The sequence below is a fragment of the Lynx rufus genome, unplaced genomic scaffold (genome assembly GCF_022079265.1).
Source record: "Lynx rufus isolate CCGP_SWC_20201006 ecotype Redwood Valley unplaced genomic scaffold, mLynRuf1.p SCAF_2, whole genome shotgun sequence".
NCBI lineage: Eukaryota > Metazoa > Chordata > Mammalia > Carnivora > Felidae > Lynx > Lynx rufus.
Genome location: NW_025814834.1, coordinates 7,264,168 through 7,279,136, shown reverse-complemented (window position 1 = coordinate 7,279,136; position 14,969 = coordinate 7,264,168). Strand labels below are relative to the sequence as shown.

General features: G+C 39.7%; 1 protein-coding gene across 4 annotated transcripts in view; it reads left to right on the top strand.

The window, feature by feature from the left end:
* The window catches only part of GIGYF2 (GRB10 interacting GYF protein 2), a 147,876-nt gene that overhangs the window by 19,563 nt on the left and 113,344 nt on the right, over nucleotides 1-14,969 (top strand). For all 4 annotated transcript variants that reach the window (XM_047085571.1, XM_047085569.1, XM_047085568.1 and 1 more), the window contains exon 3: nucleotides 12,674-12,757. In XM_047085571.1, coding sequence (XP_046941527.1) covers nucleotides 12,717-12,757 — 41 coding nt within the window. In that variant the 5' untranslated portion in view covers nucleotides 12,674-12,716. The remainder of the gene's footprint in view (nucleotides 1-12,673; nucleotides 12,758-14,969) is intronic.

Here is a 14,969-nt window from a genome sequence, read left to right as displayed (position 1 = left end):
ATATTATATACTTATGTAATCACCAGTTAGATCACAATAGTGAACATTTCCAGCACCCCAGAAGGCTTCTTCTTCTCCTTCCTCCTCACGAGTTCTACTTTCCTGATGAGCACATTTCTGACATCTGTCCCCTTTTGATTGCTTATTGAACTTGTTTTCAAAGGAATCACACAGTATATATTCTTTGGTAGCTGGGTTCTTTGGTAATGGGTTCTTTTCTTTATTGATGAATGTTTCATTGTAGGAATATACTACAATTTAACTTACTTTGAAATAATTTCGAACTTACAGAAAAGTTGCCAAAAATTACTAAGATTTTTTAGTATGCCCTTCGTGTAGTTTGTTGTCACTAGTTTTTAACATTTTCTGTATTTATTTTATTCATTTCTTTCTCTTTTTCTTTCTTGTATGTGCATGTATGTATGTATATAATTCTTCACATAATTTGTAACATATAGCATTTTATATATGTTTTTTCCATTCCAGGGGCACCTGGGTGGCTCAGTCAGTTAAGCGTCTGACTCTTGATTTTAGCTCCAGTCATCATCTTAGGGCCATGATCTCATGGTTCATGAGTTTGAGCCTGGTGTCAGCTCTTTGCTGACAGCGCAGAGGCTGCTTGGGATTCTCTCTCTCCCTCTTTTTTTGCCCCTTTCCTGCTTGTATACTCTTTCAAAATAAATAAATAAACATTAAAAAAAAAGTTTTCTATTCCATTTGAGAGTTTGATACAGACCTCATGCTCCTTTTCCCATAAGCATTCCAATATATTTTTTTAAATAAACTTATTATTTTTAAAATGTTTAGGTTTTAGAGAGAGAGTGTGAGTGGGAGAGGGGCAGAGAGAGAGGGAGACATAGAATCTGAAGCAGGCTCAGTACTGACAGCAGAGAGCCCGATCTGGGGCTCCAGCTCACGAACTGTGAGATTGTGACCTGAGCTAAAGTCTGATGCTTAACAGACTGAGTCACTCAGGCGTGCCTAATTTATTATTATTATTGTTGTTGTTGTTTTTTAAGTAAGCTCTGTATCCATCATAGGGTTTAATTCATGACCCTGACATCAAGAGTCCCATGCTGCACTGACTGAGCCAGCAGCACCCCTTCAGTGTTATTTTCTAAGAATAAGAGCATTCTCCTACATAATCACAGTAAAAATTTCAGTCATAATTAACATTGATATGGTGCTACTACCTAACTCATTAACTTCTATTCAGATTATTACAGTTGTCTCTTTAATGTCTCTCTTTTTTTTAAAGTTCACTTGTTTTGGGAGAGAGCGAGCTTGTGTGCACTCACAAGTAGGGGAGGGACAGAGAAGGAGAGACAGAATCCCAAGCGGGCTTCATACCATCAGCACAGAGCCTGATGAGGGGCTCTAACTCACGAACTGTGAGATCATGACCTGAACTGGTATCAAGAGTCCATGCTTAACCAGCTGAGCCACCCAGGTGCTCCTCTTTAATATCTCTTATAGCTGGTTTAGGATGAAATTAAGAATCATACAGGCACCTGGTCTTTATATCTCTAAGTCTCCCTTAATCTGGGATGAATCTTCAGCTGTTTTTTTTTTTTTTTTTTGGTGTCTTATGACATTGGTATTTTTGGAGACTACAGTTGATTGGTTTTATGTCTATCAGTTCGGGTAGATCTGATGTTTTTTCAAGATTAGTTTCAGTTTATGCATTATTGTCAGGAATGTAAACATAAATAATGCTGTGTCCTTCTCAGTGCAACACATCAGGAGGCACATGGTGTCTGTTTGTTTGTCTCATTATTTTTGAGAGAGAGAGAGAGAGAGGGAGGCAGAGCACGTATGTGCCCCAGAGCAGGGGAGGGAGAGAGAGAGAGAGATAATCTTAAGCAGGTTCCATGCCCAGCCTGGAGCCTGATGCAGGGCTTGATCTCAGGACTGACTGTGAGATCTTGACCTGAGCTGGAATCAAGAGTTGGACGCTTAACTGACTGAGCCACCCAGGTGTCCCTGTTTGTCTCATTATTAATGATGTTACCTTTCTCAGTAACATAGCCAGAGGGAAGAGATGCATAGGGCAAGGGAGCTGTGAGGAGGGGAAGAGCTTCAGTGCTCTGTCTGGCATACCACCCTCTCCTTGAAGCTCCACTGCAGTTTGTTTACCCATTCATCTGTTTGTGGTGATGAACACAGCAGCCAAATGTCAGTTTTTGGTAATTATGAATAAAGCTACTTTGAATATCTTGTCTTTGTCTTTTGGTAGAAATTTCCCTTGCATATATGTCTAGCAGTGGATCATGGGGTAGGCATATATTTAGATTTGATAGATATTGCCAAACTAATTTTGAAGTGGTTGAACTAATTTGCACTAATGGAGTTATTAATCTTGCGTTATCTTAATCCACATCTGGCTAAGGTAAAAATAGCTTGCTGTTGGAATGGGGACAGAACTATTCATTTATTTGGGACTGTGTACGTGAGGAGTGCTAGAAGAGTAGCTCTTTTTTCTACTCTTGGGAAAATGGAATTAAAGAAGTGTGGGGGCAGATTCAGTTCCTTGGTGTTCATTCTGTTAGTCTTTGTCAGACTATCTGTAGTACTGGCTGGAGTTCATTCCAGATCTGCCATAGTTTTTTCTGGGTAACTTTTACATATCCAGGAGATGGAGGTTTGCATCAGCAGATAATATTTATAAGAAAAATTCAGGAGGTTTTAAAGGATAATACGTTTTGAATTATTAGTAGCTGTAACTAATTGGTCTGTCAATACTTCTGGAAGCCGGATCAGTTGAACGCTCTGCTGCTGTGCTGGATTCTGATTCTGCTTTTGCTTCTCCTTGCTGTGTTTCTCCAGTTAGAACTTATTTACGTAGATCTGCAGCTCCTTCATGTTGACAGTGACTATGCCCAGAAGGCGTCTGGCTTCTTGACATTGTGCCAGGTTGTGAGAAAACGGTAGACTTAGAGCTGAGGGACCAGGGTCTCCCTTTTCTTTGTTGCACATCCAATGGTAATATAGAGCTGGGTTGATTTCTTCTCTCTCCTCTCTTGAACATGCAGTCACATGCCCACAGAGTGATTGATGCGGTCCCAAAGAGGAGGTAAGGAACCCAGGAAAACAAAAAAATACATAGAGAAAATATTTATACTAGTAATCAGAGATAAGATAATTGCCAGTGGGGGCTAATTTAGCACAGAGTGCTTTTTGTTTTTTTGTTTTTTAATTTTCTTTTAGTGTTTATTTTTGAGAGAGAGAGAGAGTGAGTGAGTGTGTGAGTGGAGGAGGGGCAGAGAGAGAGAGAGGGAGACACAGAAACTGAAGCAGGCTCCAGGTTCTGAGCTGTCAGTACGTACAGAGCTCCACACGGGGCTCAAACTCACAAACCACGAGATCATGACCTGAGCTGGAGTTGGATGTTTAACCTACTGAGCCACCCAAGTGACGCTAGCACAGAGTTTTTAGGATGTTGACAAAAAGGCCAGATTATTTTGCATTCATTGTGAAATATAGATTGCAGTTTATCAAACAAGACCGATTTCCTAGTATTAGAAGGAATATATTACTTGAATTCACTTGTAAGGAATTTTGATTAATGGACAAGGTCTGAAATTTTGGTTTTATAGGAGTGTTTTATCAGCTGTTTTTAAGTCAGCTCTGAAAATTTGAGGGTAGGCCTATGTCTGAGTTCCTTATCTCAGAATTGGAGTAGCCAAAGGAGAGAAACCGCTAGAGCCTTACCATCTATCTGTGCTGTCATAGTTGCTTTCGGCACGAGAAAGATAGGCTTATAGGGTGGTCTCTGAACTAACAGTATTTTGCACATATTCCATAAGAAGCACTTTATGCCATTATATCCATTTTATGTCCTTTTCTGAATCCTTCCTGCAAGATTTGGGTGCTTTTATATTTCAGAGATGCTAGGACCAGGACTCGGACCAGGACTCGTTCTCAGAATTTTCCACTGTGCTGTGTGTTACTGTCATCCTTGGTCATGAGATGAATGAGGATCCCTCTGTTTATTCATCCTTTTGTTGTGTCATCTTCATAACCGTGGAGTTTCTTTTACTGTTGACCCAGTCTCCTGGTTCTATTTCAAGAACTATTACTGGGGTCTCTGTAATTTTTGTGTGTTAAACCTTTGCATATGTTAAATTGTTCATAGGATGTTTTTCGGCATTATTAAGGTAACTGAAGTCTATTGTGCCCTGATAATTTTACCTTCTCTTTAGCCCTCTGAGGTTACCAGAACATTTCCCTGTATGGTTGTAGATATGTCGGTTGTTGGTAGGCAGAATCAGGAATTTTATCATTTTATCTTCTTCCATTTATGGCCTGTTCTGTTCCTTGACTAGGGTGACCATTCAACCTGGTTTGCTTCTGTTGTCTCTGTGCAATTATTTATACACCGCTTGCAAATACTATTTTCTGGTGTGTATGTATATAAACCCTACCCCCAGTGTGGGGCTCAAACTCATGACACATGCTCTACCAACTGAGCCAGTCAGGTATCCCCCTCACATTTCTATAACTGCTTTTCAGGTCACTAGTGACTTCATTGTGGAAGCCAGTGAAGACTTTTCAATCTTTACCTTTTTTGACTTCAGTGTTTGAAACTTTTGAGTTTTTCCATTAAAAAAAATTGTGCCTGTACTATCTTTGTTGTATACATAAGTTAGAAACTTAATAGGAAAAGGATTATCCATAATTCTACCATTCAGAAGTAAATATTAATAACGTGGGGCATATTTATGTATACTCACTAAGAATATATTTTAGAATGTGTTGAATGTAATGATTCTCTGTGCTCTGTAACCTGCCTTAAACATTTAATATGTTGGTGACCTCTTTTTATGTCTGTGAATGTAGTTATTATTTATTATCATCACCTTTTTCTCTAGGTATATAGGTCTGGCTTCCACAATATCTGCTGAATTTCTAACACCTCTCCTTACCTTTTAGCTTTTTTTTTTAGAGAGAGGCGGCGGGGGGGGGGGGGAGAGAATCCCAAGCAGACTCCATGTTGCCAGTGCAGAGCCCGGTGCAGGGCTTGATCTCGTGAGATAATGATCTGAGCCAAAACCAAGAGCCAGATGCCCAACCAACTGAGCCACCCAGGCATCCTTACGTTAGCTCTTGCTAATTCATTCTCCTCCTGGCATCTTGAATGATCTTCCTGAAGTGCAGATTTCATTCTAGACATTTTCTTGCCTTGATCTTTTTATAGCCTTTCATTGCCCTTGGGATATAAAATACAAAGTCTTCTATGATATGGGCACTATTTTACCAATCTTCATTTTAGTTTTTAGCCTTATTGAACAAATGGATATTATCTTCCCCAAAGATCCTGACTCTTTCTCCATTCTGTTATAGATACAGTGAATGTGGAGAAAGTGAGGGTCCATGATAGGGTGAAAGGTTAGCGTTAGAGATTTTTAACTGCACAGTCTTTCTCTTCCTGCCAGTATCCTCCCACATGGTGTTTGCTGGGCTTTGTTCTTGTCCCTTGAGCTTGTTCCTGTTTGATTTCTGCTTTGGGATAGTTTCATTCAGTTTTGGTTGCAGTTGTGTAGATTTACTTCCAAATCTGTTTTCTCATCCCCATCTTGACTCTACACTAGAGTTCAAGGTCCATATTAATGGTCTTTTGGGGTGTTTCCTTAGGTGCATTCATTGCTCCCAAGTTTTCTCCCAAGTCTTTGCTCCCAAGTTTTCTTTTCCATTTTCTTTTTGCTTTCAAGTTATATATACTGATTCAAAAAGCACTGCCATCTCAGTATTGAATCCTATAGGTTCCATTCCATTTCTGCATCTTTTTTTGTTTTTTTTTTTTTTTTTTTTAGTTAATTTATTTATTTATTAAAAAAAATTTTTTTTTTCAACGTTTATTTATTTTTGGGACAGAGAGAGACAGAGCATGAACGGGGGAGGGGCAGAGAGAGAGGGAGACCCAGAATCGGAAACAGGCTCCAGGCTCTGAGCCATCAGCCCAGAGCCTGACGCGGGGCTCGAACTCACGGACCGCGAGATCGTGACCTGGCTGAAGTCGGACGCTTAACCGACTGCGCCACCGAGGCGCCCCTGCGTTAATTTATTTTTGAGAGAGTGCGTGAGTGGCAGAGGGGCAGGGAGGGAGGGGGAGAATCCCAAGTAGGCTCCACGCGCAGTGCAGAGACTTGACACCAGGCGATCCTATGACTGTGAGATCATTATATGAGCTGGTACCAAGAGTCAGATGCTTAACCAACTGAGCCACCCAGGTGCCCCCGTTTCTGCATCTTATGTTTACATTTTCCTTTCCAGAGAGAGCAGTGCTGCTTCTACTTAGGAAATGGAGTAGATACTTGAATGGATCCTTGGTTTTATGCAGGCCATTGAAAGGGAGGTAGAGCAAGGCAGTCCTTCTGGGGCAAAGGAATGGCATGAACAGAGAAGCACAGAAGGACAATGCAGTGGAGAATAGAAAGTTCTCATTTGGCCTTGAGTTTGGAGGTGAAACCATAGGAGGTTGAGTTGAGGAGAGGGGTATAGATTATCAGGTTGGTGGTGACCCGAAATACCAGTTTTGACCCTACATGGTAGGTTTAATTGACTGTTTTACAGAGGGGTAGGCATGACCAGGGTTGTGCTTTAGGAAGATTGATGTTGTTAGATGTCAGTAGTTAGAGGGTGATTCAGGGAAGCAAGTTGGAAACTTTATTGTCATAATCCAAACATGAGTTAACAAAGGTTTAATTATAATGAGAGGAGAATGCAAGAAGAATCTTGAAGGAGGAACTGATTGAATTTTGAGACAGGCAATGAGGAAGAAGGAGCTGCAGATGATTCTGGGTTTTTGAGTCTGGCTGACTATTGGACTGTGAAAAAAAATGGTATCTTGATCTGTTGTTGAGGTAGATATATAGGAGGAGCAGGCAGCTGGAAATGCCATATAGGTCACGGGTGAAAAAAAAAATCTGTTATTCACAGCAGGGCTGGGACCCTTCCCAAGGGAAGCAGTTTGGAAATTTGTGGGAGAAGTTTTTATTGCTCTTTTTACAGTCACCCCCCCTCCCTGTGTGTTCCTTGCTACCCCTGTGATTTAGTAGAGTTCTACCCTAAGTGCTAGTAGAGAACACCGCTGTAGACAACAGAAGGTTCAAGGCAATACCTATACAGTTTGTAGTTAAATAAACCATGGGTATGCTCAGGGAAGTTAGAAACTTTGGGGGAATGGCAGCTAAATAGGAAGGAAATGAAGATAGGAAAGCAGTACCAGTACAGCGCTGGTCATGGAGGAAAGAAGAGGGGATAGTTTCAAGAAAACTCAGTCTAGAGAGACAGAAGAACATGGTGGGAGCACAGCAGCCAGAGTCTGGTCCAAATCTTGACTTGCTCTAAAAATTCAGAGCTGTTTTCTAAGGATCACAAACCTGGAGCTTTGCATTGACAACATTTAGCTCACGGCGAAACCTGTGTCATTTCAGTACCTCACTGCATCTTAGAAAGGACAGTTGAGAAATAGGCTCAGTTTCCATTCTAATATATAATTCAGGGGCATTGGGTAAGAGAGTCTCTCTGTTAGATACATAAAAAATTAGGACTGAGCTCATTTAAATCGATTTTGGAAGGAGCAATTTGAGGTGGGGACTTGAGAATTAGAGATTACAGTACTGTAAGAATTTAAATGAGATTTCTTCAGCAGACATGGCTCTTAGATTTCCTGCTTCAATTCATAAAAGAGAGCCTGAGTACAGTATCATTCTGAGTAATGTAGATCTCTTTAGCTGATAATTAAATCACTTGGATGATTATTCTTAGGTTCTTAAGAATTCTTCAGAAATCTTGGGGCGCCTGGGTGGCGCAGTCGGTTAAGCGTCCGACTTCAGCCAGGTCATGATCTCGCGGTCCGTGAGTTCGAGCCCCGCGTCGGGCTCTGGGCTGATGGCTCAGAGCCTGGAGCCTGTTTCCGATTCTGGGTCTCCCTCTCTCTCTGCCCCTCCCCCGTTCATGCTCTGTCTCTCTCTGTCCCAAAAATAAATAAACGTTGAAAAAAAAAATTAAAAAAAAAAAAAGAATTCTTCAGAAATCTTTACATTGGGAAGTAATCTTTGTATGGAAACCATGTTATAAATTGGTAATTAGGTTTCCAGCTCAGGGCGTTAAAGAAACTAAGCTTTTAATGTTTGTGTAGTATGGTAGTTGCGCACTACCTGAAAGGTTTGTAGGTAGAATGATAAAGGGGACTGGAACAGGATTTCCTTGCCTGCTCCTGGGTTTTGTCTTGGAATTCAAGACTGCTCCCGGCAGTTATACAGGCAGTTATACAGGTTATGCGTTCAACTCCAGGGCCTCCAATTGCATCCTTTGCTGTGATGGTATCCTTGGAGTTTTGTGCTTCCAAGACCTGTGTGGCCTTAAGGTAGTAATTTGCGGGGGGGGGGGGGAGGGATTTAAATCTCTAAATGATTTTAATATTTGCATAGCTGTCAAATAATTCAGTTTTTAATTGAGAGTCATTTGCCTTATAAATTCAGCCTGGTTCAAATCTTTTTTTTTTTATTCTTTAATTTTAATTTTTTTATTAAAAAAATTTTTTTTAATGTTTATTTATTTTTTAGAGAGAGAGAAAGAGAGAGACAGAGCACAAGCAGGGGAGGGCAGAGAGAGAGGGAGACACAGAAACCGAAGCAGGCTCCAGGCTCTGAGCTGTCAGCACAGAGCCCGATGTGGGGTCGAACTCATGATCCGTGAGATCATGATCTGAGCCGAAGTCAGACGCCCAACCGAGTGAGCCACCCAGGCGCCCCTATTTGTTCTTTTTTTAAATTTAATTTATTTTTTTAATTTACATCCAAATTAGCATATTGTGTAACAATGACTTCAGGAGTAGATTCCTTAATGCTCTTACCCATTTAGCCCATCCTTCCTCCCACACCCCCTCTGGTAACCCTTAGTTTGTTCTCCATATTTATGAGTCTCTTCTGTTTTGTCCCCCTCCCTGTTTTTATATTATTTTTGCTTCCCTTCCCTTATGTTCATCTGTTTTGTCTCTTAAAGTCCTCATATGAATGAAGTCATATGGTAATTGTTTTTCTCTGACTGACTAATCTCACTTAGCATAATACCCTCCAGTTCCACCCATGTAGTTGCCAGTGGCAAGGTTTCATTCTTTTTGATTGCCGAGTTATACTCCACTGTGTATGTGTGTATATGTGTGTGTGTATATACATATATACGTATATACATACGTGTACATATGTGTACATACATATATATGTATATATGTATATACACCACATCTTCTTTATCCATTCATCCATCGATGGACATTTGGGCTCTTTCCATACTTTGGCTATTGTTGATAGTGCTGCTATAAACATGGGGGTGCATGTGTTCCTTCAAAACAGCACACCTGTATCCTGTGGATAAATGCCTAGTAGTGCAATTGCTGGGTCGTAGGGTAGTTCTATTTTTGGTTTTTTGAGGAAGCTCCGTCCTGTTTTCCAGAGTGGCTGCACCAGCTTGCATTCCCCCAGTCTGGTTCAAATCTTGACTTGCTTTATAAATTAAGAGCTGTTTTCTGATGGTCAAGGTGCCCCAGGGGTTTGAGTATAAAACAATTGGCTGGATGGGGTTTAAAATGGTAGTAAAAACACTCCTTCAAGATGTTTTTTATTACAGTAAAGTCTTATAGTTGATGTAGTCTCTGCATGTCTGTTTATTAGTCAAGTAGGTCCACATAGTTTTTAAAGGCACACTGATTGATTTATGCCAAGTATGGTCACAGGGATGATTTGTAAGCAGCATATCTGTATTAATTTACAGTGGGCACCTTACTTGGGGTCTGATCATCATAACCTTGACAAGTCATTTCAGTTGGAATGGAATCTAATGGAATCTAACATGTATCAGTTGGGAGATTCTTTATTTTATGTATTACTAAGGAAGAAATCATCCTGTGAAGTAAACTCTGCTAGAGTTTTTTAATTATTTAAAATTTGTATTTTACATTTTTTTCCCTTCAGTGGTCTGTGAGGGGCGCCTGGGTGGCTCAGTCGGTTAAGTGACCAGCTCTTGATTTTGGCTCAGATCATGAGCTCTCTTACATTTAAAAAAAAAAAAAATTTTTTTTTTAGTTTATTTATTTATTTACTTATTTAGAGAGAGTGCACAAGTGGGGAAGAGGCTGACAAGGAGAGACAGACTCCCACACAGGCTCTGTGCCATCAGCACATCAAGAATCAGGTGCTTGACTTACTGCATCACCCAGGCACCCCTTTTTATTTTACATTAAAAATAAATGTTTCTTTTAAGGGAGAGGGAAAGAAGGATGGTGGGAGAGGGGGAGAGGTAGAGAGAGAGAGAGAGAGGGAGAGAGTGTCAGCACGGAGCCCAGTGTGGGTCTCCATCCCACAACCTCGGGATCATGACCTTAACTGAAGTCAGGAGTTGGATGCCTAACTGAGCCACCGAGGAGCCCCTTATTTTACATTAAAAAACAATTTTTTTTAAAGTTTGTTTACTTTTTGAGAGAGAGAGTGCGTGCGAGGTGAGCGGGAGGGGGCAGAGAGAGAGAGAGAGAGAGAGAATCCCAAGAAGGCTCTGTGCTGTCAGTGTAGAGCTTGACTTGGGGCTCAATCTCAGGAACCTGTGAGATCATGGTCTGAGCCAAAATCAAGAGTTGGTCGCTTAACTGACTAAGCCACTCAGTTACCCCTTATGTATTGTATTCTTGAATCACTAGTTGCTTAAGAGGTGGGGCGGGCTCTAAGTTGACCTCAGCTTAAGTCTGGTGTATAAGCTTGCCTGGTCAGGTAGCAGGGAACAGGGTTAAATTAAGTTAGAATACGGACATCTTAGAACCCTCAGGGTTGAAATCGGGCTGGAAATACCTTCCAGGAGGGGGGCAGATAAGTTATTATTTATTTATTTTATTTTTTAAATGTTAATTTGAGAGCGTGCACAAGTAGGAGGAGGGGCAGAGAGAGAGAGAATCTCAAGCAGGCTCTCCTGAAGCGTGAGATCATGACCTGAGCCAAAATCAAGAGTCGGCTGCTCAGTTGACTGAGCCATCCAGATGCCCCTGTTTTTTTTTTTTTTTATTTTATTTTTTTCCCCCACCCACTGAGCTTCTTCCCTTTTTTTCTTTCCTTTTATTTTTTCCCCACAGGGCAGATAAATTAATAGCTGATTATAGACATTAACGTACTTTTACTTTGCCTTTTTTGCATTTTTGACCAATTTCTGGTTAATATTTTTTTTTTTTAATTTTTTTTTTTTCCACGTTTATTTATTTTTGGGACAGAGAGAGACAGAGCACGAACGGGGGAGGGGCAGAGAGAAAGGGAGACCCAGAATCGGAAACAGGCTCCAGGCTCTGAGCCATCAGCCCAGAGCCCGACGCGGGGCTCGAACTCCCGGACCGTGAGATCGTGACCTGGCTGAAGTCGGACGCTTAACCGACTGCGCCACCCAGGCGCCCCTTCTGGTTAATATTTTTAAGCCATCTTTCACTCAACATGGGACTTGAACCTATAACTCCAAGATCAAAGTTGAATGCTCTACCAACAGGTGTCCTGAGGCATATTTTTCCAGTTAACTTTTTTTTTAGATCTTCGAAACATAAACAAAAGTCAGGGTGATGTGAATTTATCTTGGAGATATTTACAGTATATTTACAATATTTACAGTATTTTCCATTTTTAAGCTCTGATATCCTCCACCCCCCGCCCCATATTTGAGATGTAGTTGACATATAGCATTGTGTAAGTTTAAAGTATATAGTGTGTTGATTTGATACATTTATATATTGCAAAATGATTACCACCATTGCATCAAGCTAACACCTCATTCCAGCACGTAATGGCTATTTCTTTTTGTAGTGAGAAAATTTAAGGTCTAATCTCTTAGTAACTTTCAAGTATATAATATGGTATTATTAGCTATAGTCACCTTGCTGTGCATTAGGTCCCCAGAACTTGTTAATGTTGTAACTAGAACTTTGTACCCTTTGACCAGATATCTCCCCGTTTCCCCCACCGCCCAGCTCCTGGTGACCACCACTCACTCTTGGTTTCTCTGAGTACTCATTGGCACTTTTAGATTCCATACACAGGAAGTACCCTACAGCATTTGGCTTTCCCTGTTTGACTTACTTCACTTTAAGCTCTGATATTTTAAAATGGCTTTTGAAAGGTCACTCATGAAATTGATGGTTCAAGACAGTGTTTTAAAATAATCACTAGCGTGTAAAGTGCTAAGCAGAAAGTGGGGGAGAGTTGTAGGGGAAGCTGTGAGATAGGAAAGGGGGGTGCTTATTTTAAGAATCTTGAATATAGCTCATGGTTGGTTATGGGAGAGTCATTGCAAAGGAGTAATATAAATTAAAATGTAAATCTGTTACCTTTCATTCACTCCCTATTGCTCAGTGGCTGAAGGAGAAAGTCCTTAATTTGGTCCCTGGTGCCCTGTGTGGTCTGCATCCACCCATCTCATGGGCTTCATCTTAATACCATGTCTCCTTTTCCCACATAAGAAGATGTGAATTGAAATGTGAGGTAGATTTGTTAATTTCACATTGCTTGCTAGATTGTTGTAAACGGATTAAAACCCATTGTGATAGCTGCCCGGGAATGAATAAAACACCCTAGCTAGACTTTCTGGGCTGGAATTCTGCATTTGCTCTTGACTAACTGTATGGAGATATTTTTCTCTTTAACAGGTTTCTCCACATATAAAAATCTATTGTAAAAATACGGAAAATAATGGCAGCGGAAACGCAGACACTGAACTTTGGGCCTGAATGGTGAGTTTTCAGAATCTCATCCTGCTTGATATTGGATGTACTACTAGTACAGCAGTAAGGTATTTTTACAGATGTTGGGTGGTTTATAAATGTACATATTTTTGAGATTTTGATTTATGTGCCTAGTTGAAAACAGTGTAGCTTGTCTAGGAATAAATTCTGTTTGGTCAATGACTGCATTCTGTATTTAAAAAACTTTTCTTGGTCTGGTTAGATAATAATGAAATTTTCTTGGTCTGGTTTTGTAATGATAATGGACTCCCTGCAGTCCCACCACCCTAGCAAATTACTTGCTTTTTGTTTCAGCCCTTGTCTAGGTACATATAAAATTTTACATATAATTGTAATCTTTTTATCTGTATGTTTTCTGCTACAATACTGTTTTGTAAGTGCTACTCCTAGACTTCTTTGAAAACATACTTTTATTGAATTGCTGTTTGAATTTTTTTATTGATGGGCTAGGCAGGTGGTCCAGAATTATACTGGTTATTAACTGTAGCCCATCTAAGATTGGGATAGCATTTGCCATAATAACAATTAATTGACCTTTGAGTCTCTTACAGATGTGTTTGGACCCTGAATATGGAATTCTTATGGAATTTTGAGATCCATCACATTGTAGTGTGACTTTTCCCCCCTCTTCTTCCTTTCCCCCCAGTGTTGGTGATTGAAGATCCTCTCGTCAGTGGCATGAATAGTTGCTTTTTCTTTTCAAACCTTGAACCAGAGGCAGTATATAGTAGATAAATTGGAATAGTGTTTTAAATATTCTTGATTGTTTAGGTGGTGGTGGTTTGAAAAGTGATGCAGACTTCTGTAGTAACTCCCTATTTGAGGACACATATTAACTTATTTTATGCATTTCTTTTTATATGTAATTCCTAAATTTTCTCGGCCCTTTTAGTTAGCATTTGGAGACTGAGGAGAAATCTCTACTTGAAATTCTAAGAACTGATGCAAGTTCTATACTTTGATAATTTATTTTGGAAATGTTGACCTAAGTAATGCTGTACCTGTTTTAGTTTTTAGTTTATATTTAAAAAATAAGTTTCTTATTATTGAATCAATATGTTTCTAAAGAAATTAGAAATTACAAGTAAGCCAGAGGAAGATACAATTTTACCATCCATGATAACCACTGTAAATAGGTTTATCTCTCCAGGTGGTTCTGTGTATTCTTATTTGTGTGTGTGTACATTAATTTTCACGAAAATGGGATCATACTGTACATTCAACTTTGTAACCTGCTTTTAAAAAATAACCACATCAAAAGTATCTTTTTTTCAATAAATGTTTTCTATCATCTTAAATGGTTGCATTGTATGATGTACCATCGTTTATTTAACTAGACTTGTAGATGTAGCATACATAGGCCGTTCTCAGTTTTCCATTATTACAAAAATATTTTTGATGAACATTCTCATAGTTACATCTTTATTCACATTTTATTAACTTCCTTTATATGGTGGATTTAAATCCATATAGCTCATTTTGTAAACCATTTTGTGTGTGACTCTTCTGCCTTTATCTAGAATTTGTAACTGCTTCTCTTTTGTATTTACACGTGTTTCTTTCATTGTAAAAATATGATTAAAATTGTCAGCTAATTTAAGGAAGTTGTCCCCTACCCCCTCTGTCCCATCATCTATTAAGAAAAAGAGACAACACCAGGAATTTAGCCTAAACAAAAGAAAAAAACTACTGGAGATGTTCTAGAGTCAGTACACATTTAGCTGGATGCTGTATACCATGGGTTGACAAACTATGGCCCGTGGAAGTATAAATAAGGTTTTTTTGAATAAAATTTTATTGGAACACAGATACACCTGTTTGTTTCCATATTATCAGGCTGTTTTCATACTACAGTGGCAAGGTTGAGTGGTTACAAGAGGGGCCATCTGACTCAAAAAGTTTATTTACTCTCTGGCCTTCTACAGAGAAAAGTTTTCTGGCCCCTGCCCTAAATCATGGGTTCCCAAAGTCATTTCAGTGTGTCAGTCCATCAGTCAGTGACCCAGTCCATCAACAGCATGGTACACATTTTTTCAGTGATGCTCAGAAGTCATGTTTGATGGTGTTTTGTTTGATCAGCCCAGTGCTTTATACCAAATTTGAGTTGAAGTAACTTTAGTAGGAGACAGTTACCAGTCTCCTGCTTAAACAGTAGCTTTACCTAATTGTCACCCTTCAGGCATCATTATTAGAGCCTAGG